The 25,838-nt window shown below is 46.5% G+C and overlaps 2 protein-coding genes across 6 annotated transcripts in view; both read right to left on the minus strand.

The window, feature by feature from the left end:
* Positions 1-495: 495 nt before the first annotated feature.
* Positions 496-3,105, minus strand: baalcb (BAALC binder of MAP3K1 and KLF4 b). The gene is made up of 5 exons (XM_089022457.1): positions 3,060-3,105; positions 2,439-2,616; positions 1,975-2,141; positions 1,635-1,896; positions 496-1,053 (listed from the first exon to the last, which is right to left on the minus strand). Exons 4-5 carry the CDS (start codon positions 1,813-1,815, stop codon positions 767-769), a joined length of 468 nt encoding a protein of 155 aa, XP_088878583.1. The 5' UTR covers positions 1,816-1,896; positions 1,975-2,141; positions 2,439-2,616; positions 3,060-3,105; the 3' UTR covers positions 496-766.
* A 603-nt stretch (positions 3,106-3,708) lies between these two features.
* Positions 3,709-25,838, minus strand: part of LOC148883414 (collagen alpha-1(XII) chain-like) — a 71,003-nt gene continuing 48,873 nt past the window's right edge. For 4 of the 5 annotated variants that reach the window (XM_089022416.1, XM_089022414.1, XM_089022413.1 and 1 more), the window contains 33 exons: positions 25,450-25,589; positions 24,534-24,663; positions 18,609-18,751; positions 17,660-17,789; positions 16,620-16,762; positions 16,417-16,546; positions 16,215-16,334; positions 15,806-15,952; positions 14,843-14,959; positions 14,622-14,774; positions 14,468-14,542; positions 13,262-13,401; positions 13,065-13,188; positions 12,851-12,994; positions 12,612-12,776; positions 12,498-12,536; positions 11,846-11,984; positions 10,979-11,121; positions 10,799-10,908; positions 8,626-8,784; positions 8,454-8,531; positions 8,283-8,369; positions 7,235-7,288; positions 7,055-7,150; positions 6,678-6,731; positions 6,319-6,372; positions 6,190-6,243; positions 6,027-6,098; positions 5,905-5,940; positions 5,764-5,830; positions 5,418-5,672; positions 4,796-4,966; positions 3,709-4,139 (listed from right to left, as the gene is read on the minus strand). In XM_089022416.1, coding sequence (XP_088878542.1) covers positions 4,027-4,139; positions 4,796-4,966; positions 5,418-5,672; positions 5,764-5,830; positions 5,905-5,940; positions 6,027-6,098; positions 6,190-6,243; positions 6,319-6,372; positions 6,678-6,731; positions 7,055-7,150; positions 7,235-7,288; positions 8,283-8,369; positions 8,454-8,531; positions 8,626-8,784; positions 10,799-10,908; positions 10,979-11,121; positions 11,846-11,984; positions 12,498-12,536; positions 12,612-12,776; positions 12,851-12,994; positions 13,065-13,188; positions 13,262-13,401; positions 14,468-14,542; positions 14,622-14,774; positions 14,843-14,959; positions 15,806-15,952; positions 16,215-16,334; positions 16,417-16,546; positions 16,620-16,762; positions 17,660-17,789; positions 18,609-18,751; positions 24,534-24,663; positions 25,450-25,589 — 3,782 coding nt within the window. In that variant the 3' untranslated portion in view covers positions 3,709-4,026. Of the gene's footprint in view, positions 4,645-4,795; positions 4,967-5,417; positions 5,673-5,763; positions 5,831-5,904; positions 5,941-6,026; positions 6,099-6,189; positions 6,244-6,318; positions 6,373-6,677; positions 6,732-7,054; positions 7,151-7,234; positions 7,289-8,282; positions 8,370-8,453; positions 8,532-8,625; positions 8,785-10,798; positions 10,909-10,978; positions 11,122-11,845; positions 11,985-12,497; positions 12,537-12,611; positions 12,777-12,850; positions 12,995-13,064; positions 13,189-13,261; positions 13,402-14,467; positions 14,543-14,621; positions 14,775-14,842; positions 14,960-15,805; positions 15,953-16,214; positions 16,335-16,416; positions 16,547-16,619; positions 16,763-17,659; positions 17,790-18,608; positions 18,752-24,533; positions 24,664-25,449; positions 25,590-25,838 lie in introns of all 5 variants that reach the window. The other variant, XM_089022415.1, reaches the window with a different exon arrangement.

Genomic DNA, 25,838 nt, shown 5'->3' on the forward strand with positions numbered 1-25,838 from the left:
CTCACTTAAAAAATTCTCGGCTCTTTCGGCTCCCAAATCACTCCTTTTTTTTTGCTTAAATTAATTTAGTCGCAAAAATATACAGGACATTATATCATTTTTAAAAGTTACGTGACTTTATCTTATATTCCTGTGTGTCTTATACCATGGATTTTGATGGTTCGTTTTGCTGGGCTCACTTAAAAGAGCCGGCTCTTTCAGCTCCCAAATCGCTCCTTGTTTTTTTTTTTTTGTTGTTGCTTAAATTCATTTACTTGCAAAAAATATACAATACATTATATCATTTTTTAGTTAGGTGACTTTATTTATATTCCTGTGTGTGTGTCTCATCTACCACAGATTTTTAACCAATCACGTGCGACTTGAACCGAAGGGGTTGCAGAATCGGCTCCCTATTAGGAGATGGCTTTAAGAGCCGGTTCGTTCACGATGCTTCGAAAATACATTCATATTCAGTTGGATTGATCAAATTGAAAATAAATAATGCAACATTGAGACATTGAAAATATTGTTTTTCATTCTACAAAAGATTGAAAGAAGGGTCAAATCAAAAGCAGGTGTATACATACACTATTTAAAATCTACAAGTGTAAAAATGATAAAAATGCATTTTTTCCAATTTAACTCATTCATTTCCATTCCCGAATTTTTTTCAGCAATTGAAAATAGAGAGTAGAGCGCCATTCCCTAATTTGTTCGGGTTTTGTTTTTTTTACCTTGCGAATCCACCTGTTGGGCAAACACGCGCTTGTCCCGCCACAAGGCGTCATCTTTTGCTAGCGTGCGACGAGCTCAACGCTAGCTGCAAACTCCTAGAACGCCTCTCGTGTTGCGTTAGCGTTAGCGCGGGTGTTGACGGAGTTGAAGTTAATGGTGGCGCCTCACTCACAATCTCTTCAGTGTGGCGGATGGCGACGCCCGAGGACGCCGATGGCGCGTCGGGGTCGGGCGGGTCGATGCCGATGCCGCCGCCGCCGCTGAGGCTTGCTTCCGAGCACACTTCGAGGTACGCTTGAGCGGGAGGCGGCAGGCCATCCTCGAAGAATTCGCCAACTGGAAGGCAGAAGCTGCATAATATAGTTTTTATAGCTAATAGATAGCTATCGAGATAGCTAGCTAGCTAGCTAGAAGGATGGTTATACAGCTAATGGATAACTAGCTAGATAGCGAATGGATGGCTTTCGAGATAGCTAGCTAGCAAGAAGGATGCCTATATAGCTAATGGATAGCTAGCTAGATAGCTGGCTGGTCTCGATGGCGATCTATTGGCTTTTGCGCTCAAGCTAAAACGTCACAGGTGTCCAAGTCAAGGCCCGGGGGCCAAATCTGGCCCGCCATTATTTTTTTTGGTCCGTGGAAGCAAATCAAACTGTGAAATTCCACGCTCTTCTATCAAGCTAGCTAGCCAGCTAGCTAGCTCTCTTTCATTTTCTTTGGCAGCGGCGGCCACATGCGCAAGCGTTCACTCAACCCGGATGCAATTCAAATAGATAGAAAACTAGCGAGCTATCTAACAAATAGCTAATCAATAGTCAGCTAGACAGTTAGCTAACTAGCTAGATAGCCATATAGCTAATAGATGGCCAGCTACATAGCTAGCTTAGCCAGCTACTTAGCGACACCCCCCGACTTACCCGGACCGTCGTTTTTCTCGGACGCCAAACAAGCTTGCGAGCCGTCGGACGGGATGCTGTGGATGGACGAAAGCGGGATGTCCGTGTCTGTACCGGTCAACCACGTGGACTCGGTTTCTTTGGTCCAGCTCTCTAGGTAGCGAGGCTCCAAAGCGTCCGTCCTGCTCCCGCCGCAGCCCATGGCGCTCACGCCTGCAACCTTTGACCCCCGGGACGTGACATCCAACCTTTGAGGTGCTCGGTCCTAGCACGGATTGCTCACCTGAAAAAACGACAACCCTGCCTCACCATTGCTTGAAAGGCAAACCGGATCCAACTCAAAATGTCGCCATGGACTTACGCCGCGGACTCCAACTGTCCTCATTGGACGAGACTCGCCTCAAATGCGTCCGAAGGGCTTCTCATCACTTTCGTCTGGTGGCCATGGCAACGAGATTCGGCATCGTGATGATGATGATGATGAGTTCAATCGTCGCACTGCTTTCTATCTGCGCTCATGCAACCGGGCTAACAATAACAAAACAATATCACATGACTTGTCGGCATATATTATTGATCTTCTGCCAAGACCCGAGAGCACTAGAGTGAAAAAAGGGATAACATAGGATTTGTTGAATAATATAATAATAATACTACATTTCATTTATTATGATATTATTAAACAAATTCTATGTTACTATGCTGGTTTTGAACACCTCCACCACAATATGCTTCACCCACCGCCTCCGTCAAAAGCATTTTGCAAATGTGTACACCCCCCCCCCCCACACACACACACACACAGAGATACTAGCTCATACGTACGTTTCCTGCAGTCCATGCGGCACACGAGACGAATCCACACGTTCAATTGACGGACTGGGTGACAAATTGATGTTGGCGACGGATTGCTGGTTGCCGGTTGCCGGTTTGCGGTTGCCGGCGAGAGGCTCGTCCATTGAACCTCATTCGTCGAGCAGGTGGGATGATGGACGCTTCCTGCCTGACGGAGGAAGGAAGATGAGGCTGTCTTGTCGTCACTCTTCAGCTGTTCGATGCTCGTCGAACACCTCGAGAACGCGCCCGATCCAATCGCTCGCTTTCTCACGCACGCGCGCACACACACACACGGTGTTTTGTTTTCACCTCAAACGATCCCTACAGCCGTTTTTGCGAATCTACAAGTACGACGATAACGAGCGACATTAAAATGTCGTAAAAAAATCATATTTTGGTTAAACTAGGCGGAATTTAAACATTCAAGTTACGATAGTCAATGTAAAAAAAAGGTGATTTTTCGTCAACTAAAACGTGAGTGTAGCAAATTATTTTGTTTTACGAGGGTTTCCGAACCGACGGGAAGTCTTTGTGATTGGCTGGTTCGACGTGTTTGGGTCAAAAAACAAAAAGAAAAGACCACACTCGGTGGTCGCCATCTTATTGTACCTGTTCATCGCACCTGACGAATTCTCTCGTGCGGAGCTGTTTCCGGGTCTGACGTCACGTCCGCCAATGTCACTTTTTCTGTTTACTTAAAGGCGCTTTTACACGAGCGTCATCTGGTGGCCGTGAAGATTACTCTCACTGGTTAAGTCATAAAATTTGTTGCTTACGTTTAGTAACAGTAATAATAATAATAATAATAATAATAAGTGGCCGTGTCAATTGAATATTTATAGTCAACAACGTGCTGAGTCATCTGTCCTAACAAACGCTGAAGAATAAATAAATAAAATAGCCGGTTCATTTTTAACAAGGGGGGAAAGCTAGAGAGGAAGAAAGGTTAAAATAATCATATTAATAATAATAAATTTCATTTATAAGTGCCTTTCAAAACTCTAACGACCGTCAAGGAATAGCTGTTCAATCCGAAAACGGTGCAGTTCTCTGTACACCCAGAAGGTGTCAGGCTTGCTCAACGTATCGCTTCGATTTGTCTTGTCTTGTTACATGCGGATCAAACCTCGAAAGATGGAGGACAGTGATTGGCTGAAAAGAAGAAAATAATACATTTCTTTTATAAGCGATGAAAAACGACCCCGCGTTTGTTTTCAGTGGTTTTATTGAAAAAAAGAAGCTTTTTTTCCTTTGTGTGAGAAATAAATAAAAAAAGTTGTCCTTTGGATTGACAATCTTAAACAAAATAAACATCAGACATGCAAAATGAGGGGGCGTGGCTACATACGATTTACAGGAAGTGGCTAATAAAGGAGCGCTGATAAATAGTGAGTTAGCGTAAATTAGCAAAAGGCCTTTTGCTGCTGCGCACTGCGGACAATAAAAAAAACAACAACAAAACAAGTACATTATGTTACAAATGTTGACACACGCAAGCTCGCACAAACACAAACACACGCGCACACAAAGTTGTCAAATTGATTGATCATCACAAACGAATCAAGATGGCGGACATCTAGGATGGCACGTCGGCAGCTAGCGAGCGCTTCCGGCGTCGCCTCTGAGCCGATTGGTCTTCATCGAGCGGCAGGGCCACCGGTTGGCGGTCGGGCGGCGGTGGGAGGCGGCCTGCTCACACAGCATTTCCTGTTGTTGTCGTCATGGCAACAAGGCGCGCAACTTCCGGTTTGAGTGTTAGTAGGCGGTCGGGGGCGGGGACTAAAATGGGTGGGGGGAAGGGGGGCGGGGCAAGGGCAGCTCGTTTGCCCGGAAAGCGCTAGTTAGTCAATATTCATTCATTCTTACGCTCATTCGGCATTTCAAAATGAAAACGATTTGTTGTTGGCGGTGGCAAGCAGCAGGTTGAGGGTTGCTGGGTAAAAAAAAAAGCATCAAGAGTTCATCTCCATCTTGTTAGTATGTTGTTGTCGTCGTCATGCTCCTCGTGGTCGATAGCCGGCATGATGCACAAAATGGCCGCCACCCATGTTTGCTGCCGGTTAGTTCCTGTTTGTTGTTTGTTGTTGTTGTTGACGGTGCAGCAAAAGTTTGTTAGCGCTTCCCTCAAACGTCTCGAGAGCATTTCGGGATGTCAAGAAAGCGGCGCAGGCGGCAAAGAAATACTACGCGGAACCTGCAAGGATCACACGGCGTCAGGAAACAAGCATGCTAGTTTGCTACTCGCGTCGTACGACATGATGAGTATAACCTTGGCACGTTACCATGGTGACGGACGTTAGCGGTTATTAGCTTGAAGAGGTGGCGAAAGTCGGCGCCCTACTGACCTGCGTATCCTTGACCGTTGTAAGGGATCCCGGCGCACTGGGACGAGTCGCAGTAGCCGGCCGCGCCGGGCGAGCCGCGGGCGCCGGCGTAACCGGGACGCCCGGGCGGGCCGCGAGATCCCGTGGAGCCCGTCGGCCCGGGTGGGCCCGTCCTGCTCTCTCCAGGTGGGCCTGGCGGAAGCGACGCAGCGTTACGCAAAACGGAGCCCATAGATAGCTAGCTATTAGCTATTCATTAGCTAGCTGGCTGGCTATTAGTTGTCTAGCTAGCTGGCTGTAAGCTGTCGGCTATCTATTAGCTATTTATTAGCTATCCATTAGCTAGCCAGCTAGCTATTAGCGGTCTAGCTGGCTAGCTGTATGCTATTCGGCTATCTATTAGCTATTTATTAGCTACCATTATCTAGCTAGCTAGCTATTGAAAGGCACTTCTAAATGACATGTATTATTATTATTATTATTAGCTGTCGGCTATCTATTAGCTATTTATTAGCTATCCATGAGCTAGCTGTCTGGTTTTTAGCTGTCGAGCTGACTGGCTGTAAACTGTCTAGTGTCCCATTTTGTCCACATTTGTGGACACTTTGAAGGCGTCCATAACAAGAAAAAGAATCCAGCGTACCCGGCGGCCCTCGGGGGCCCTTCTGCCCAACTCCCGCCACGCCTCGCTCGCCCTTCTCTCCGGGCGGACCCGCCTCCCCGGTCTGTCCGGGCAGTCCCGGGTTGCCGGGGAAACCGTTCCTCCCGACGGGTCCTAGCTCGCCGCGCGGTCCGGGGAGGCCGGGGGGTCCGGCGGGTCCCGGCGGGCCCGGGTTGTGGCTACGATGGATGCCGCTGGGGATCTGGTTGAGCAGGCCGTTGACGCGAGTCATCTGGGCTGCAGAGGACCAAGGAGGGGACGGACGGACGGACGGACGGGGGACGTCAAGAACCAGCGTTTCAGGGTAAGACGAGGACGTGGGACTCACCGTTGACCAGCTGCTCGCACACCTGCCTGGCGATGGAGCGCATCATGTTCTGAGGAGCAAAGTCACCCTGGAGGACCAGCACAAAGTCGGGTTATAAGGCGTCTTCCCGGAAGGCGGCGAATCACGTCCGCTTCTACTCACGCGATCGCCTCTGTCTCCTTTTGGTCCCACCGAACCCTAAAAACAGGCGCATACGCATACACAAAACGGTCAGGCCAAAGAATGCTCGCCCGTTTCTTCACCCGTCGGGTGTTACAACTCACGGGAGGTCCACTGGGACCCGTGTTTCCGGGTTTTCCTTCTGGACCTGGCGCTCCGGGTGAACCCGGGGGTCCCTGCGGGGGTAGAAGGCAATGATAATAATAATTCATTTCATTTATAAGTGCCTTTCAAAACTCTCAAGATCACATTTGGCTCCCGGCTCACCATGGGCCCGGCGGGTCCTCGCGGTCCCGACATGCCGTCCTTTCCTTGAGGTCCCTGAACGCCGCGGCAGAAGAGACAAAAAGGTCAGCCGGTTCCCGGCGCTTAAAGTCGGTGCTTGCCGCAACTCACCCTGACTCCGGCGGGTCCGATGGGGCCGACGGGGCCACGAGGTCCAGGTGAGCCCTGCGGGCGCACACAAACAAGTCTCAAAGGACCGGGCGGGTTGTCACGTCGCCGCCAGCCAGTCAGGAGACTCAACTCCCTCCCGACCCTTCCCCCCCTGACCCTTCCCACTGCCACACTTAAGAGCTCACTTCAACCCTTTTTGTGTTTGTTTTTGCATTACGACACTACCTCACTTTACATCCAGAAATGACATGTATTGTCTGTTGTCAATTGTCTGTCTTTTTTAGCCACATTTTAAGCGGCGTATGTCATGCCTATTAGCATATTTGACAATCAAGCTAACTTTGACTTTGAAAACTTACTTTGAGTCCGGGTAAACCAGAGTCTCCGGGTTCTCCCTTAGGTCCGGTCCGACCCTGAAGGCAAATAAAGCAAAGCAAACGGGTATCACGGCGGCGCAGGATTGTTAGCGACGATTCCTTTACTCGCCGTTTCCGCAATCGTCAAGTCAAGTAGCAGTTTTTTTTTCTTCCGCCAGGCTGCTAAAATAAACGGCGCTCGATGCGTTTTGTGAGTGGGCGGGAAAAGGTTTTGCGTCCAGGAGACAACTCCATTTTGATTTATGAGCCGCTCGGCTTTGCGGAATGGCGCCTGACGTCAAGGAACCTTTTCTTCACATCTCCGGCGTAATCCCGGACGGCTTAGTGGCAGATTTATGAGTTGCGCTCCGGGTACTCACGGCCTCTCCCGGGACGGAGCGTCCGCTGGGTCCTTGTGGACCAGGTAGCCCCATGGGTCCCGGTGCTCCCAGGTCGCCCTGAGGGCCCGCCGGCCCCTGACAAACCGGACCACAACCAGTCGTTTAAGGTGTTGCTGCTATTGTGTGCGTGTGTTTTTCTGTCATTTGAAAGAAACTTACAGTGGCACCCGGCTCTCCTCTTTCACCTCGTGGTCCTTTTTGACCGGGGGCACCCTGAGCGGGAACAAGAACACGAGAGAAACATCGTTCTGCAGAGGAGCTCTTGATCATTTCCCGTGCGGACTAGCTATGTAGCTGGCTATTTATCCATTTGCTATGTGTTTAGCTAGCTAGCTATGTAGCTGGCTATTTATCCATTTGCTATCTGTTTGCGATCTGTCTAACTAGCTAGCTATGTAGCTGGCTAGTCATCCATTTTCTATGTGTTTAGCTAGCTAGCTATGTAACTGGCTATTTATCCATTTGCTATCTGTCTAGCTAGCTAGCTATGTAGCTGGCTAATTATCCATTTGCTATCCATCTAGCTAGCTAGCTAGCTATGTAGCTGGCTATTTATCCATTTGCTATCTGTTTGCGATCTGTCTAACTAGCTAGCTATGTAGCTAGCTATTCATCCATTTTCTATGTGTCTAGCTAGCTAGCTATGTAGCTGGCTATTTATCCATTTGCTATCTGTCTAGCTAGCTAGCTATGTAGCTGGCTATTTATCCATTTGCTATCTGTTTGCGATCTGTCTAACTAGCTAGCTATGTAGCTGGCTATTCATCCATTTTCTATGTGTCTAGCTAGCTAGCTATGTAGCTGGCTAATTATCGATTTGCTATCCGTCTAGCTAGCTCGCTATGTAGCTGGCTATTTATCCATTTGCTATCTGTTTGCGATCTGTCTAACTAGCTAGCTATGTAGCTGGCTATTCATCCATTTTCTATGTGTCTAGCTAGCTAGCTATGTAGCTGGCTAATTATCGATTTGCTATCCGTCTAGCTAGCTCGCTATGTAGCTGGCTATTTATCCATTTGCTATCTATTTGCTATCCGTCTAGCTAGCTAGCTATGTAGCTGGCTATTTATTAGCGATGTGGCTATCTGGCTAATTAGCTAACTGTCTATCTGCCTATTAGCTACATAGCGAGCTAATCTTGCAATAGTGCAGCTAATGTTTTTTTTGGGGGGACAATGGAGTGGTTTGAAGGTTGGCGACTGCTCACCACCGGACCCTGCGGTCCCGGCGCTCCGGTGGCCGAAGTGGTGCACGTGCAGGCGTTGGGGAGCGCAGGACATTTGCTCTCGTCTCTCTTGAGTGACAGCAGAAAAGGACCAAAAGTAAATATTAAAAAGAAAAATGAATCTAACGGGCTTGCGTTTCCATGGTGACGGACCAGAGCAGGCAGGTCGCAGCATCGATCTCGGCTGGTCCAGGCCAGGCTGCAGACGATGTCGAACATCTGGAGTTGGAACTGGAAACGAGACAAAAAGACGTCCGGTGGACGAGTGGAGACATAAAAGCGGCTCGACGGAACGAAAGCGGCAAAAGGTTTTGAGCTGACGTACGGTCGCCGAGTCTCCTCTGGAGCCGGCGGATTTGGCCATTTTGCCCAGGACGTGGTAGCCGTCCCTGGATGTGTTGCCGGCGGCTTTGATGCTCTTCTGGGCGACGTGTTGGCAGTCCATGTTGAGTTGGACGCCGGTGGACGATACCAGGATGTGAAGCTGGACGGACGACAAGGCACACGCCGACGCTAACAATTGGGGCGCTACTTCTGGAAGTGTGTTGGCGTGAGTGTAAAAAATGAGTGCGAACTTGACAAAAGCGCAAGAAAGGGATGCTAAACGTTAGCCCCGTGGCGCAGCAAGTCGTTGCAAGAACTTGTTTTGATATGAAAATTGTAAAGCGATCATCTTTCCCACTCAAAATTCGACACAAAACGCACCGTGAAGATGAAAATGGAAGTCAAGCTGGAGAGAAGGCCTCCAAATTTTTGAAGCCTATCTGGGGGTATTATTATTATTATTATTATTAGCTATCTCTTAGCTAGCTAGCTAAGAGATAGCTAATAATCACTCCACCTGAAAGGAACTCAAATAGATAGAAAGCTATCTAAGAGTTAGCTAATAATCACTCGACCCGGAAGTAACTCAGATAGAAAGCTAGCTAGCTAAGAAGAGAAAATATGTGGAAAAGGACGCAGCGCCGTAACAGGAAAAAAAGCCGAGCGAGCCAAGCAGAGGATGAAGTGGAGCGTTGAAAAAAGTGCGATGAGTGCAAAGCGATGAACGCTTCGCTTGACGCTTTCAACGCGCTTCCCTGAACACCTCGTTTGCTCGGCGCGGAAAAAGCCAAGAAGGCTCCAAGTGGCCGCGCTAGCAAATCGCCTCCTCGTCATTCACACTTTGCAACCCATTCGCCGCGACTTTTACGACTTGCGTTTTGTCTGGCGGGGGAGGATCACTTGTCAACCCGAAAGTAACTCAAACAGATAGAAAGCTAGCTCGCTAGCTAATAAATAGCTAATAGTTAGCGATAATAAATAGCAAATAGCTAGCTAGCTTTTAGTCCTTTTCATCCAAACGTCAAGTAGACTGACTCTGTGACCTAGCAAGCTAGAAAGCTAGCTAGCTATATAGCTAATAGATAGACAGATAGCTTGCTAGCCAGCTAGAAAGCTAGCTAGCTTTTAGTAGACTCGGTGACAAAAGGCAAATGCTGCCCCCTAGTGGAAGGGAAAAACATTCGCAGAGGTCTAACCAGCGCTTTATCAGCACCCCCGCTGCAAGAAATACCAAAACCCACCCCCCTTGATTGGCGGACGCGTGGGACCCGCCCACCAGGCTACGCGGCGGGCGGCTGAGCATATAAATCACTCTCAGCCGCTCTGATGATTGCGAATTGCTACTTGAGCAAGCGCAACCGCAACAAGTCCCAAGTGGGCTCCCAGAAGCCAGCGCGAGGGCCGCCTTCCCCTGACGTCATTGTTTGAATGCGCGTTGTCGCGTCGAGCCAACATTTTCCAGAGCGGGACGCCAGCGAGGCGGCGCAACATTATGGGATGTCGTGACTCTTGTTGACAATCAAGGAAGTTTGGAGGACGAAGCGCCTTGGGAATGTTTGCCGCCTTCCCACCTTTTGCGTCGCTGGACGCATTTTCAGATGGCGGCCTATTATTATTATTATTATTATTAGCTATCTTCTATTAGCTAGCTAGCTATCTACCTAGCTAGCTTTCTATCTATTTGAGTTACTTCCAGGTTGAGTGATTATTAGCTAACTCTTGGCTAGCTAGCTATCTAGCTTTCTATCTATTTGAGTTACGTCCGGTTGAGTGATGATTAGCTAACTCTTAACTCACTAGCTAGCTTTCTATCTATTTGAGTAACTTTCGGGTTGAGTGATTATTAGCTAACTCTTAACTCATTAGCTGGCTCTCTATCTATTTGAGTTACTTCAGGGTTGAGTGATTATTAGCTAGCTAGCTTTCTATCTATTTGTACTTCCAGGTTGAGTGATTATTAGCTAACTCTTAGCTAGCTCGCTTTCCATCTATTTGAGTTACTTCCGGGTTGAGTGATTATTAGCTAACTGTTAGCTAGCTAGCTAGCTTTCCACGAAAAATGGCCGTGTGGTGATTTGGAAGTCGCTCGCAAATGACTGCTGGGTGATTTTGTGTGTTTTTTTTTCGCCACGAATGTTTGCGCTTCCTCGCCCGGATCCCGCCGGCACGCTCACCTTGTGGAAGCTTCCGTGGAAGAGCCGCTTGACCTCAGGCTGGTCAAAGGTCACCCGCTGGATCTCGCCGCGCTCGTCCTTGTTGTAGAAGGAGACGGTCTGCCCGGAGGCTAAAAAGGCAACGACAACGGCATCAGGACCTTCGCCGTCGGCCATTTTGGGCGGCGGCGCGTCACTCACGGTCAACGGTGACGCCAGCTTCGGCCTTGTGGTCGGCGGACGACACCTGCCACACGTCGAAGGCGGCGCTCGGCGTGTCGGGAAGGAGGCGGAGCATCAGGATGATGGTGTAGCCGGACGGGAGACCCTCCGGGTGCACCTCGCTGCCCGGGCCAAACAAACTTCCAGTCAGGCTACGATAAAACGTGCCATCTCGCCAAATTAATAGATATATATATATATTTAATAAAATATTTACTAAACTAATATATAATTTCAAGCGTGGGGACGCTGCTTCGCTCAATATCTAGCTATTAGTTATCTATTAGCTAGCTAGCTAACTTTCTACCTATTTGAGTTATTCAACTATCTAGCTAACTATCTATGAGTTATCTATGAGCTAGCTAGCTCACTTTTATCTATTTGAGTTACTTCTGGGTTGAGTGATAATTAGCTAACTCTTGGCATGCTAGCTAGCTTTCTATCTATTTGAGTTACTTCCAGGTTGAACAATTATTAGCTAACTCTTAGCTAGCTAGCTTTCTATCTATTTGAGTTACTTCCGGGTTGAGCGATTATTAGCTAACTCTTAGCTAGCTAGTTTTCTATCTATTTGAGTTACTTCCGGGTTGAGCGATTATTATCAAACTTTTATCTAGCTAGCTAGCTTTCTATCTATTTGAGTTACTTCCGTGTTGAGTGATTATTAGCTAACCCTGAGCTTGCTAGCTAGCTAGCTTTCTTACTTCCGGGTTCGAGTGAACGCTGAAGCGTGTGGCTGCCGCTGCTCACCCACAGAAAAACCGATCCTGTGACTGTAAAGTGACCTTGCGAGTTTTGAAAGGCGCTTAGAAATGAAATGTATTATGAGGAGGAGGTAGAACTCACGCGCTAGGCACGGTGAGGAAGGCGTTGGTGTGCAGCCGGTAAGCCGTGAAGCTGTTGAAGGAGCCCGCTTCCATGGACACGCCCCTCACGCCGGCGTACGTCTTCTCCGTCAGATTGAAGGCTTCCAGCATCCTGAAGCCTGTCGCCGAGCAACCAACATAGACACAAAGTTAGCCATTTGCTCAATTATTTGAGGGGATATTAATTTTTTCTTGTCTAGTAGGGGGAGTGAATCACATTTTGTGACTCCGCCCCCTTCCCGACATGTTAATAATAATGGTTGTAAGTACGGGTGGTCGTAAGTTGAGCCGGTTCTAAGTCGGATGTTACCTGTGTTACAATACATATTCATTTATATAATAATAATAATAATACATTGTCTTTCAACATTCTCAAGGTCACTTTACAGTCACAGGATCAGTTTTTCTGTGGGTGAGCAGTGGCGGCCACACGCGCCGGCGTTCACTCATCCCGGAAGTAACTCAAATAGATAGAAAGCTAGCTAGCCAGCTATTGGATTGCGAATAAATAGCTAATAGATAGCAACAGCTAGCCAGCCAGACAGCTTACAGTCAGCTAGACAGCTAATAGCTAGGTAGCTAGCTAGCTAGCTAATACATAGCAAATAATGATGGCGAGTCCATCTACTCACCGGGAGACGTGAAACCGTTGACAAAGATGAGTGGGCAGGCTGCGGGACAACAGAGCCACGTGAGCAGGCGGTGCGGTTTTGCACCCCCAACCGGGGCGGGGTGGGACTACTTACTGGACGAGGCCGTTTCGCAGATGAAGCTAATCAGGTTCTCCTTGATGGTATCAAAGTGGTCAAAGTCGTCCACCACGAAGACGTGGCGCTCGCTGGGCTTGCTGCTGATCTCCTGCAGCTCTACAAAGTCCACGTCGGCCACGCCCACGGCGAACACCGTGTAGCCTAGCGAGACACCGCGGGGGGGAATTTAGCCTGGATGAGGGGTCGCGCGGGGGTCGCTAGCGTGCAAAACCGACCTGCGTGTTGCAACCTGGCCGCGTTCTTCCTGACTTCATCCTGCGAGCGTCCGTCCGTGATGACCACCACCACCTTGGGGACGTTCCTCCTCATGCCGTTTTCCACCGTGAAGGCTTTCTCGTAGGTGTGTTTCAACGCCACGCCTGAAAGGGGGCGGGGCGTTGGTGGCGAAGGCGGGCTTTTTGGAACGGCGAGGGCGCACGCGAGTCGGACCTGTTTTGGTGTTTCCGCCTTTGTAGCGGATGTGATGAGGCGCCGCCATGGCGACGCCTTTGTCTTGATACGAGTTGAACTTGAACTCGGTTTTGGCGTCGTCGCTGTACTGCACGAAGGACACCTGCCGTGCAAAGATGGCCGTCGTCAATGGCGGATTTCCCGAAACGTTCACAAAATGGCCGAGCGGGACGAACCTGCATCCCGGCGGGCCCGATGACGTCGAACGTGGCGATGATGCTGGAGACGAAATGCACCACTTTGACGAAGCTCTCCTCGCCGATGCTCCACGAGCCGTCGATCAGGAACAACACGTCCGCTTTGGCCCCTTTGCAAACTGGAGGAGAGGCTAAAGTTAGCGATGGCTAAAAAGTGCTAAAATGGCACACACATATATATGCATTATATATATATATATATATACAGTGATACCTTGGCTTACGAACTCAATTGGTTCCCAGACAGAGTGTGTTAGGCAAAAAGTGTGTATCCCAAAAATTAATTTCCCCTAGGAAACCATTAAAATGAGAATAATCCGTTCCCAAGTCCCCATAAAACATCATTTTCTACTTTTTCTAAGCCTTAAAACTACACAAAATGTATCTTAATTTGTGTATAATTAATGTGCTATGGTATTACAATTAAAGAAATAAACTGTACTTTATAGTAAAGGCGTTTTATTTACCAGGAACATAGCCTTTTTCTTTCACCGTCTTGAGGAATGATTCCTTGTAGGTGCTTTCTCTGCTATCATTTTACCTAGTTCCTCATCAATTGTGTTCTGTTTAGCTGGGTTGATAGCGTTTTGCATCAAATGTACAGATGGCTTGTTCGGGTTATTTCTGGAGCCTGATTGATGGGATATTTTAACCTTGCAGTCTACACTCTGCCTTTGAACTATCAAAGTTGAAACGAGTCCAAATTTCACTGTTTTCTCTCCATTTTCTCTCTCTGTCGTCTGCCTGTCTCTTTAATGTTCAAACCACCTTCCCTCACTACTGCGTTCTTGACCAATCACGTGACTTCAACCGACGACTGGGGGCGGGGAATAGAGGACGAAAACAAGCCGGCTGCCATTTTCTTGTTAGGAGAACGGGCTCGTTGGCGAACGACACATCACTCAATGTGGCAGTTCTGTGTGTATGCCGAAAAATAGTTTGTATGCCAAGGTAAAATTTTCATAAATTTAACGTTCGTAAACCGAAAAGTTGGTAAGCCAAGGGAGATATCACTATATCTCTATATATCTATATCACTATATACAAGGGAGGTATCACTGTACGTATTTATTTGTTTGATCTGGTCATTTTGGCCTGAAAAAGTCGGAAATTCGCCAATCGGCGGAAATTTCTCATCCGCGAGAGAGCGAGCGACAGGACATGAACAATGAGCGAAGGCCCGACCTGGCCAGGACGGGGGGATGGTGGGCGGCGGACTGGGAGTGGGCGGGAGGGTGGGCGCCGGAGTGGGCTTGACCACTGTGACAGAGGAAACACGTCAAGGGGTTACGGCAACGCATCGGAAACGGCCGCGACGACGTGACGGCGGGAGGCTCACGTGTTCGCTCCTTGGCGCCCACGCCGGGGCCCTCCAGGTTGGGCGTCTGCACGTAGACGGCGGCGGCGTAAAGGGCGTCGGGGGAAAGTCCGTCGAAGCAGTACTGCGGCAGACCGGCGGGGATGGTGACCTCCCGTTGACCTCTGCTGGAAGCTGCGGGTCGAGAAGACAAGGTCGGCGGCGGCGCTTCGCCGTAGCGAGGCAAACACGTGGCCACTCACGGTCCAGCGGGTTGAGGCGGATGCGGTAGGACGTGGCCGCTCGGTGAGCCGTCCACTTGACGCAGAACTTGTCGTGAGCGACGTTGTACGTTTTGATGTCGCTCACGTTCAGGAACACTGGAACAAAAAATGTTCGTTTCATACTTTTCTTTTCATTTCAGTGCTTTTTCATCAATCTATGTTGAATGAAACCTCAGCTCACTAACTTAATTGGTTGCCAGAAAGTGTGTGTAAGGCGAAAAATGTGTCTTCCAAACATTCATTTCCCATAGGAAAACATTAAAATGAGAATAATCCGTTCCCAGATCCCCATAAAACATAATTTTCTACTAAAAAAAAGCCTTAAAAGTACACAAAATATACCTTATTTTATGTATTATCAATGTGAAGTTTTCGTGCTTTCTCGGTGATAATACCCTCACTCACACTGTCCCCTGCTAGGTGCTTTTCATGAATCCAAATCAGCAGAAGTTTTTCAACCTCTTCTATTGCCTGAGACCGATGCTTAGACAACACAGAAACACCCGTTAGCCACACATAGCAATCGTCGACTTAGCGTACTGGTACGCTAAGTTACCCAAACGGACATCTCGTTTGTGTTTTTCTATGATCTCCTTCTTCTGCTCGACCGTCATTTTCTTTTGTGTCCTCTTCAGCTTAACACTAGCCTGTGGAGGGGGGGGGGTCTTTTTCGGTCCCATAATAGCATAAGTACGCCACTTGATAACAAACCACATCTGCACTCTAAGAAAGTGTACGTGCACGGCAGTCACCGTGGCGCTCCGTGTGCTTTGGTTCGTTTGCCAAGATTATATTCGCGCAAATTTAATGTTCGGAAGGCACAAAGTTTGTTAGCTAAAGCGTTCGTAAATAAGCTGAAACGTAGTCCACACGTTCACCTTCAAGTCCAGGCGAGCTGTTTTCTGAAGCTAACCTAGCCGAGCATAAGAGATCGGATCTTACGCGTGGTTCCGGGGCCGACCAAAGGTGCGCTGGGGCCGCCGGGGTACTGCGCCAAGACTTGGACGTCGTAGGTGGTCCCGGGTTTCAGGTTGTGCAGCGTGTAGGACGTCACATCGCCCACAAAGAAGTCGGTGAGCTGGTCCGAGCCTGCCGGAGGAAGTACAGCAGGTCAAAAACGGATTTTTTTTAATTCACAACAAAATGGCGCCCGAGTAGGCAGCCGTTAGCAAATGCGCTTTTTTTGTTATGACTTCAAGATGGCGGCGCGGGAGTGGCTGCCTTTACAGCAGCTCCTGTATTTTGCTTTTCTACTTCTTCCTTTCCTTTCATCACGTCAATGTCTCCACTGCCAGGCTAATAAAGGCTAAACTAATTCAACGATCATGCAACGTTGACGCGGCGGCGCCACCTCTAGGCGAGTAGATGACCCGGTATCCTTCCACCGGCGCCGCCACGGGGTCCCACGCCACTCGGAACCGCGTGTACCACTCGTCCGACACGCGAAGGTTCCTCGGGCTCAGCAGGCCGACTGTGAAGGCCCAAAAGAGGAAGCGTGAAGCAAAGATCAGGAGAAACGAACGCTTTGACTCCAGACGTCGGCGATGCATCACGTGTGCGTCCGTTGCCGTTCAGGAGTCCCCCGGGACCCTCGGCGTAAATGGCCTCCACCGTGATGTTATAGGGCGTGTCGGGTTGCAGGTTCTGCAAACGGGCGTTGTTTCTGTTGCCCGAAACCACGGCCTGAAGATCCAATGTTAGCAATCATGAAGAAACAGGGTGAGTCGTGATGGTGGCGGTTGCCCTACTGACTGACGTATTGGGTGATGGGGTCGCCCGTCAGGGGGGCGTAGGCGATGCGGTACTGCCTCACGGGACCCTCGGCGTGGTCCCACCCGACGGTGAGGGAGTTGGTGGTGGCTTCGTACACTCGTAGGTTACGAGGTCCGGCGCGCGGTACTGTCAGTGCGACAACAGCCACATGCGCCAGCGTTCACTCAACCCGGAAGTAACTCAAATAGATAGAAAGCTAGCTAATAGATACAGTCATAATAATAATAATAATAATAATACATTTCATTTATAAGCCCCATTCAAAACTCTCAAGGACACTTTACAGTCACAGGATATTTCTTTCTGCGGGTGAGCAGCGGCAGCCACATGCGCCAGCAGTCGAGTAACATCTCTTCCCGGGAAAAAAAACTGAATCCGGTCATGTGATCCCGGTCGTTCTTCGTGACACCCACGCGTGTGTTGTCACTCTCCACAGGATTTATGTCAACAACAGCTAGCCAGCTAGCTGATAAATAGCTAATAGATGGCCGGATAGCCAGCGGCTAGCCAGCCATATAGCCAGTCAGCAAGACAGCTAATATTAGCGATCTATTAGCTAGCTAGATCACTTTCTATCGATTTGGGATACTTCCGGCTTGAGTGAATGCTGGCTACTAGCTGGCTATCTAGCTTTTTATCTATTTAGCTACCTATTAGCTCTCTACTGGCTAGCTGACTAGCTTTCCATCTATTTAACTATCTATTAGCTATATAGCTATCTGTTGGCTATCTTTTAGCTATCTACTGGCTGGCTAGCTTGCTATCTATTTAACTGTCTATTAGATATATAGCTAGCTATCTAGCGAGCTATCTGTTGGCTATCTACTAGCTGGCTAGCGAGCTTTCTATCTATTTCCGGGTTGAGTGAATGCTGGTGCATGTGGCTGCCGCTACTCACCCGCAGAAAAACTCATCCTGTGACTGTAAAGTGACCTTGAGAGTTTTGAAAGGCGCTTATAAATGAAATGTAGATATGACCATTATGATTATTTCTGGAAGTGAGCTCGCCGACGTCGCCCTCACGTGTTTTTCCGTTGCTCTTGAGCGACAGTCCTTCTCCGTCGGGGTACATGGCGACCACGCTGACCCGGTAGGGCGTGTCCTGGATCAAGCCGTCCAGGAAGGCGTTGTTGACATTGCCGGGAACCAGAACCTTGAAAAAATAATCATCATCATAATAATTCACAAAATCTAACAACGCGATGATGTCATGGCGCCATGATGGATGATAGCTTGTAGCGTCACGCCAAGACAACACATGATCAGTATCATCATCATATTTGCTATTGAGCTATCTATTTGCTATCCAATTGCTATCTATTAGCTAGCTACCTAGCTGGCAATATATTTGCTATCTATTAGCTAGCTACCTAGCTGGCTATCTATTTGTTATCCATTTGCTATCTATTTGCGATCTGTCTAGATAGCTAGCCATGCAGCTGGCTATTTATTAGATTTATTAGCTATATGGCTATCTATCTAGTTAGCTAACTGTCTAGCTGGCTATCTATGAGCTATCTGTGAGCTAGCTGGCTAGCTTTCTATCTATTTGAGTTACTTCCGGGTTGAGTGAACGCTGGCGCATGAGGCTGCCACTTCTCACCTGCAGAAAAAAAGGATCCTGTGACTGTAAAGTGACCTTGAGAGTTTTGAAAGGCGCTTAGAAATGAAATGGATTATTATTATTATTATTATTATTATTATTATTATTATTATCGCGTTATCGAGCAGGATCTCCAAATGCAGTGATACCTCAGCTTACAAACTTAATTGGTTTCCAGAAAGTGTGTATAAGGCGAAAAGTTCGTCTGCCAAACATTTATTTCCCATAGGAAACCATTAAAATGAGAATAATCCGTTCCCAGGTGCCCATAAAACTGAATTTTCTACTAAACAAGCCTTCAAACTACACAATGCAAACACACGGATGGCAAAGGTTGTTGAAGATAACCCAAAGTGAAGAACGACTCACCGACAGGGGCGGCGAGGCGGAGTTCCAAGGGACGTATTCCACCCGGTACTGTTGCACCTGGCCCGTGGCCGGTTCCCAGCGGACGTTCAGGCTGCTGGGGGTGGGGTTGAACACCTGAAGGTTGCGTGGGGGAGTGCGAGGAACTGCAAGGAGTACATGGGGGAAGGGGGATCATCAATTATGTGTTTTTGTTTAATTACTGTAGCGACATTAAGTCTATTAGCAAACTAGCTATCTAGCTAGCTATTTGTTGGTATCTATTAGCTATTTACTAGCTGGCTATCTAGATTTCCATCTATTTAGCTATCAGCTGGCTATCTAGCTTTCTATCTATTTAACTATTAGCTATATAGCTATCTAGGTGGGTAGCTATTTGGCGAGCTATCTCTTGGCTATCTTTTAGCTATCAGCTGGCTATCTAGCTTTCTATCTATTTAACTATCTATTAGCTATATAGCTATCTAGGTGGCTATTTGGCGAGCTATCTCTTGGCTATCTTTTAGCTATCTACTGGCTGGCTGGCTAGCTTTCTATCTATTTAACTTTTTTTTTAAATCTATTTATCTATTAGCTATATAGCTATCGAGGTGGCTAGTCATCTAGCAAGCTATCTCTAAGACAGAATGACTGTCTTTGTGCTGTCCTATTTTGTTTTTGACTTCAAGATGGCGCCGCGAGAGCGTGCTGCCTTTCCAGCAGCTCCTGTATTTTGTTGTTCGACTTCTTCCTTTCCTTTCCTCTTCTTTTCATCACTTTCACTGCCGTAAAATGTCAATTTCTCCACTGCGAGACAAAAAAAGGCTAATCCATTCCAATCTATTTGGACATTGCGGGTGCCGTGGAGGATTCCTAGCAAGACCGAGTCCGCTGCGAGGACTGGATGGATGGATGGACAAGGCTCCATAGACTTGCATTTTTTTTCTTGTCTCGCCACATTGGAGCCTCGTCTTCCTTTTTGTCCCTTAAGGGAGGACAAAATAACGTTTGGCTTTGATACGCCGGGAATTCCAGAAAGGAATCAAAAGGAGGCGGAAGCGTGCTTGCTACTGATGGTTTTTACATCCGTGGACGGACGTCCAAAAAAAAGGACAACCTGACAACTATATTTTACAGGTAGACGGACGGGGCCGAGAGTGGTGAAAGACCGCTTAGCATGAACGTCTCCCAGTTCTGAGGTTTGGGATTCGAATTTCAACCTCGGCATTCCTGCACAGAATTTTTTATTTTTTTTTCCCTCTGCGCTTGCCCGCATTAGAAAAAAAAACATTCACATTAAAGGATAACCGACACCATTTTTTCGTTTCCTAACTGACATCAGAAAATAGTTTTATAGCATCTAAAATAGCCAAAACGCACAGACGGATCTTTTTAGTCAAATGCAAAACACCAATAAAAAATGACTTAAAATGTCCCAAAACTACCACAAAATGCGCTCGGGAACTGGGCGGATTCAGTAAGTCCCGCCCCCTTGTTGGTGACGTCACACCAGGAAACTCCTTCACTAACTGCCTCGCTCCAGAATCAAAACAATGGCTTCAGAGAGTTCAGATTTGGAAAAAGATGCTTTCTTGTTACTCATCCAGTTATGAATATGATTGAAATAGTTCTGAAGAGGAAAGCATAAATGTTTGCCATCGATCCAAGAAGTCCTTCCGTGTCATTTTGAGGCATCTGGACTGTGTTGTACCATCCCGGAAAATGCACAAGATGGCGCACAAGCTCCGTTGGAAATGGGCTGATTTGTCTGCTGGGAATTTGTATCAACTACTATCAAAGAGTAGTTTTGGTGCAACACACAACGATTCACCATCGCTCAGTAGAAGTGATTTGAAGTGATTTGACAAATTATGGACGCAACTTTTCCGGTGGCGTCGGTTGTCCTTTAACTCCATGCAAGACTGAATCGTCATGTATGGATGTGAAAAGCTAAACGTCCATGATTATTTTTCTCAGTAAATTTTTCCAATGGCGACCAATCGAGGGTGAAGCCTGTCAAGACGGCTTGTCGTCATCTTGTCTTCTTTGATCATTTCGTTTTGTTGCGTTGAGAAAAATCATCAAGATAGATCACGCGCAAGAGCGGTGACAGCTCCGTTGACGCGTCAGCTGTGTGTGCCAGCGAGCTCGGAGAATTTCTCTTCAGCGCCCTCAAAAATTCTTCGTCTGAACACAAGATTGACTTCAGTTCGGCGGCAATGTCCCGTTATGCAACTTCAGGACCTGGACCAGTTGTTTTTGTCCTCAATTTCTGCTGTCCACAACCCCCCAAAAACATCAAATCCACTTTGAAGTGGTTAAAAATTAAAGTTGTACAGTGATACCTCATCTTGCGAACTCAATTGGTTCCCAGAAAGTGTGTGTAAGGTGAAAAGTTCATCTTCCAAACATTTATTTCCCATAAGAAACCATTAAAATGAGAATAATCCGTCCCCAGGTCCCCGTAAAACATAAATTTCTACTAAATAAGCCTTACAACTACACAAAATACTTGATACATCAGCTTACAAACTTAATTGGTTCCCAGAAAGTGTGTGAAAGGTGAAAAGTTCATCTTCCAAACATTTATTTCCCATAAGAAACCATTAAAATGAGAATAATCCGTTCCCAGCTCCCCATAAAACATTATTTTGATCTCCTTCTTCTGCTCATTTTCATTCATGTCTTCTTAGGCTTAAGACTATCCAGTGGTGGGGTCTTTTTCAGTGCCATAATAGCAAAAGTACTCCACTTGATAACAAACCACGTCTGCACTGAAACAAAACTAGTCCGCCAGCCACCATGTGGTTTGGTTCCTCTGCCGAAAACTAGTTCCTATGCCAAGATGATATTCTCGCGAATGTAATGTTCATGAAGGTGAAAAGTTTGTACACTAAAGTGTTTGTAAGCTGAGGGTATCACTGGGAGCAGCCATGTCACCGTTTCAGTTGCATGACCTGATGACAAAGCCCATAGTCACAGAAGGCTCCCAGTAGGACTGCATTCCAACAATTCTGTCGACTCATCGCTATTTATCACAAACATGGAGATGCAATTCTTGCTTGCCAAGCACTCGAAAAATATATTTTCCCAGAGAGAACAACTTATGATTTTATTATTGTTTTTATGTTTTTTTAATTTACATTGGCAAATTGAATCACATTTTTCCCAGTTTGCTGTGTGTAACGTCGTAACCCCAGGCTATCTATTTGCTATCTAGCTGACTAGCTGGCTACCTAGCTACCTAACTATGAAGCTAGCTAGCTATACCTCTTTTTAATTAGCTGGATAGCTATCTAGCTATCTATTGGCTGTCTATTAGCTAGCTAGCTAGTTTTCTATTTAAGTTACTTTCGGGATGAGTGAACGTCGTAACCCCAGGATATCTATTTGCTACCTAGCTATCTATCTATCTATCTATCTATCCAGCCAGCTATAGTTCTTTCTAGTTAGCTGGCTAGCTATTTAGCTATTGGCTGTCTATTAGCCAGCTAGCTATCTATCTATTTGAGTTACTTACGGGTTGGGTGAACGTTGTAACCCCAAGCTATCTTTTTGCTACCTAGCTAGCTATCTATTAGCTATCTATCTAGCTAACCAGCTATGTAGCTAGCTAGCTATGTAGCTAGCTATCTATGTAGGTAGTTAGCTATTGATTTTCTAGTTTGCTGGCTAGCTATCTATTGGCTGTCTATTAGCTAGCTAGCTACTTTCTTTCCTCTCTTCACTTCTTTTTATTTATCTAGCAATCCAGCTGTCGATCTATCTCGCTAGCTATTTAGCAGGATATCTAGCTAGCTACCCAGCTGGCAGCCTCTTTGCCAGCTATCCAGCTAGCTATTAGCTATAGGGCTATCTATTAGCTATGTCCTTGAGAGTTTTGATGGGCGTTTATAGATGCAATGTATTATTATTATTATCTAGCTAGCTAGCCTTCTATCTATTTGAGTTACTTTGGGGTTGAGTGAACGCTGGGCGTATGGCTGCCGCTGCTCACCCACAGAAAAACTGATCCTGTGACTGGAAAGTGACCTTGAGAGTTTTGAAAGGTGCTTGTATGTATGTGTGTATGTATTATTATTATTTCGGTTGAGGAGACAAAGCCCCTTTTCCCACCAGAGGGTTTTTCGCACAACAAATCCAAGCGACTTGGCTTTTTTTATGCCGTCTTTCTTTGTTTTTGCGAGTCCTGCTGATGTGAAACATTTACGTGTGAGAAATGGGTTAGTCCTGGGCGGGCGAAAAGGGGGTTTTGGTGTGGGGGTGGGGGGGCTCATTGATGGAAAGCGTGAGGCAGCAAATGAAGGAAAAAAAGTGTCCTGAAGGAAAAGCTCAGCTGGTTTAAAGCAAAGCAGATGTGCGCAAGTGTATCCATGGCACTCAGAGAAACCAAAGTTCCAAGAAGAAAAATGGAGGGGGGCGCCGAGGTGGGGGTGCGCAGTAGGTAGTGAGACAGCCTGCAGACGATGTGCTCAGCATTTACACAACTACTTTTTTGTGTAACCTCACCAGATTTCCACGAGTTTGCCGCCTCCACTCGAGTCTTTTTGCTCATGACTTCATCCTTGTCAATCGCAACTGTGGCTTCCAAAAATGGAGCTGGGTGGACTCCACGGATTACAGTGATACCTCGGTTTACGAACCCCTTGGTTGACAAACTTTTCGCTTTACAAACGTTAAATTGATGAACATTTTATCTTGGCATACAAACTATTTTTCCTCAGCTCACAATCTTAATTGGTTTCCAGAAAGTGTGTGTAAGGCGAAAAGTTTGTCTTCCAAAGATTAATTTCGCATGGGAAACCATTAAAATGAGAATAATCCGTTCCCAGGTCCCCATAAAACATCTTTTTTCGACTAAATAAGCCTTAAAACTCCACAAAATATACCATATTTGATGTATAATAAATGTTCTATTATATCGTAATGATAGAAATAAACTGTACTATATAAAATAGTCATTTTATTGACCTTTATGACGGTCGTTGATGAAGTTGCCTCTTGATGATATCCGAGTGAAGTTGCCATACTTTCTCAGCGATAATACCCTCACTCACAATGTCCTCTGCTAGCTGCTTTTCGTTAATCCAAATCAGCAGAAGTTTTTCAACCTCTTCTATTGTCTGAGACCGTTGCTTAGGCAACACAGAAACAGCCTTAGCCACACGTAGCAATGGTCGACTTAGCATACTTGTACTGGGACGCCAAGTCACACAAACGCACACCTCGTTGGTGTTTTTTGATGATCTCATTCTTATGCTCGACCGCCATTTTCTTTTGCGTCCTCTTTGGTTTAACGCTAGCCTGTGGTGGGGTCTTTTTCGGTCCCATCATAGCAAAAGTACTCCACTCAATAACAAACCACGTCTGCACTCAAAGAAAGTGGGTGTGGAAAACTCGTGAAAAGTTGAACACGTCTGCGTGTACTTTTGGAGAAAGTGTTTGTTTTGAATATGTATTCAAGTACAATTTGTGTTGAAAACACAAGAGATCAAGAAGGTTTGAACTTCACTGTTCCCGCTGGAACTCTGAGCGGAATCTTTGCGCAGAGCTCCAAATTCCGATCAGACTTTGCTGAGCTAGCGCGACACGCCGTCTGCACGCCAGCCTGTCCAACATAACACCAAAAACAAGCGCTGATGTTTGGGAAAGTATCAAGGAATCCAGCAAGTGGAGCTCAGGAAGTAAAAGCGGCAATTATTTGTGTTAAGTTTTGCTAATAAGCTAATACGTTTTTTTTGCTTAGCATTCTCCATTTTTTCGTGTCATCATCGCAGGTGATCAGAGGTGGGAGGAAGTCACGGGACTATCATGTTCCACCTTTGTTTTCAGGTTCGAAAAACAATGAATTTCCAGGTTCATATTTGATTGTGACAGTGGCATCCCACAGGGATCAATCTCGAGTACCTCACTTCTTCATTGGAAAAGTAAGAATGGAGGTGGACGTACGTGTTTTTCCAAGCTCAGACTGGCGCAGACCTCCGCCCTCGGGGTAGACGGGCACCACGGTGACGGTGTAGGGCGTGTCTGAGAGCAGGTTCCTCAGGACGGTGCTGGTGGTTCCCCCCGAAACTTGCTCCTGACAGGCGGGAATCAGGAATGCCATCACTCACATTGTCTTTTCTCTTGACTTTATTCTTATTACCTCTCTTCACGTCTTTTTAGTTATCCAGCTATCTATCTAGCTTGTTAGTTACCTAGATGGCTACCTCACTAGTTAGCTATTTGCTGTCTCGCTGGCTATCTATTTGCTATCTATTAGCTATCTATTTGCTATCTATCAGCTAACTGGCTGGCTAGCTAGCTTTCTATGTATTTGAGTTACTTCCGGGTTAAGTGAACTCTGGCACGAGTGGCTGCCACTGCTCACCTGCAGAAAAATTTATCCTGTGATTGTAAAGTGACCTTGAGAGTTTTGAAAGGTGTTTATAAATGAAATGTGTTATTTCAAAATAATAATAAAAATTAATTAAATTAAATCAAATATAACATTAATAAAATATTATTAAAATAAATTACATTAAATTAAATTAAATCTAATATAATATAAAATAAAATAAGTAAAATATTAGAGTAAAATTGAATTCAATAAAAAATACAATAAAATAAAATGCTACAATAAAATCCAAAATAAAATATTAAATATAATTAAATAAAATGTATTATCGTTATCATATCATTATTTTATCACTATTATTATTATTGTTGTTATTATTTTATTTATATAGTTTTTTGCAAGTCTGGGTAATCTTGGCAGTAACTGTCCCGACTTGCATCACAACCAGCTTGCTTTTATCTCCTCACAGATCAACGTTATTGATCATATCGGCATACGTAAAAAGAGAGAGTGGAGACGGGCACGAACCATGTCCTCCGCGCCGCCGGCTGCGGGCACGTAGAAAAGTCGATAATGGCGCACGTTTCCCTCGGCGGGCTCCCAGGTGACCTTGAGTGTGCTGGTGGTGGGCTCGGTCACCTGCAGGTTCTTGACTCCGCCCAGCGCCTCTGTCCGACGCGGCGGGGAAATATATTGGAGAAAATTGATTTCAACCCGAGTTGATGGTTGGCTTTACAAAGTACACTGATACCTTGGCTTACCAACTTAATTGGTTCCCAGACAGAGTGTGTAAGGGGAAAATTGTGTATCCCAAAGATTCATTTCCCAGAGGAAACCATTAAAATGGCAATAATCCGTTCCCAGGTCCCCATAAAACATCATTTTCTAATTTTGTAAGCCTTAAAACGACACAAAAT

Source organism: Hippocampus bargibanti, linkage group LG19 (assembly GCF_051943395.1).
Source record: "Hippocampus bargibanti isolate YZ-2025 linkage group LG19, ASM5194339v1, whole genome shotgun sequence".
In the NCBI taxonomy this organism is placed as follows: Eukaryota; Metazoa; Chordata; class Actinopteri; order Syngnathiformes; family Syngnathidae; genus Hippocampus; species Hippocampus bargibanti.

Excerpts from the sequence above, each read along its gene's own strand:
- baalcb (XM_089022457.1), bottom strand. The coding sequence starts at position 1,815 with ATGGGCTGCGGCGGGAGCAGGACGGACGCTTTGGAGCCTCGCTACCTA. Across the intron at positions 1,054-1,634 it reads CGAGAAAAACGACGGTCCGG|TTGGCGAATTCTTCGAGGAT; the intron begins GTAAGTCGGGGG and ends TCTGCCTTCCAG.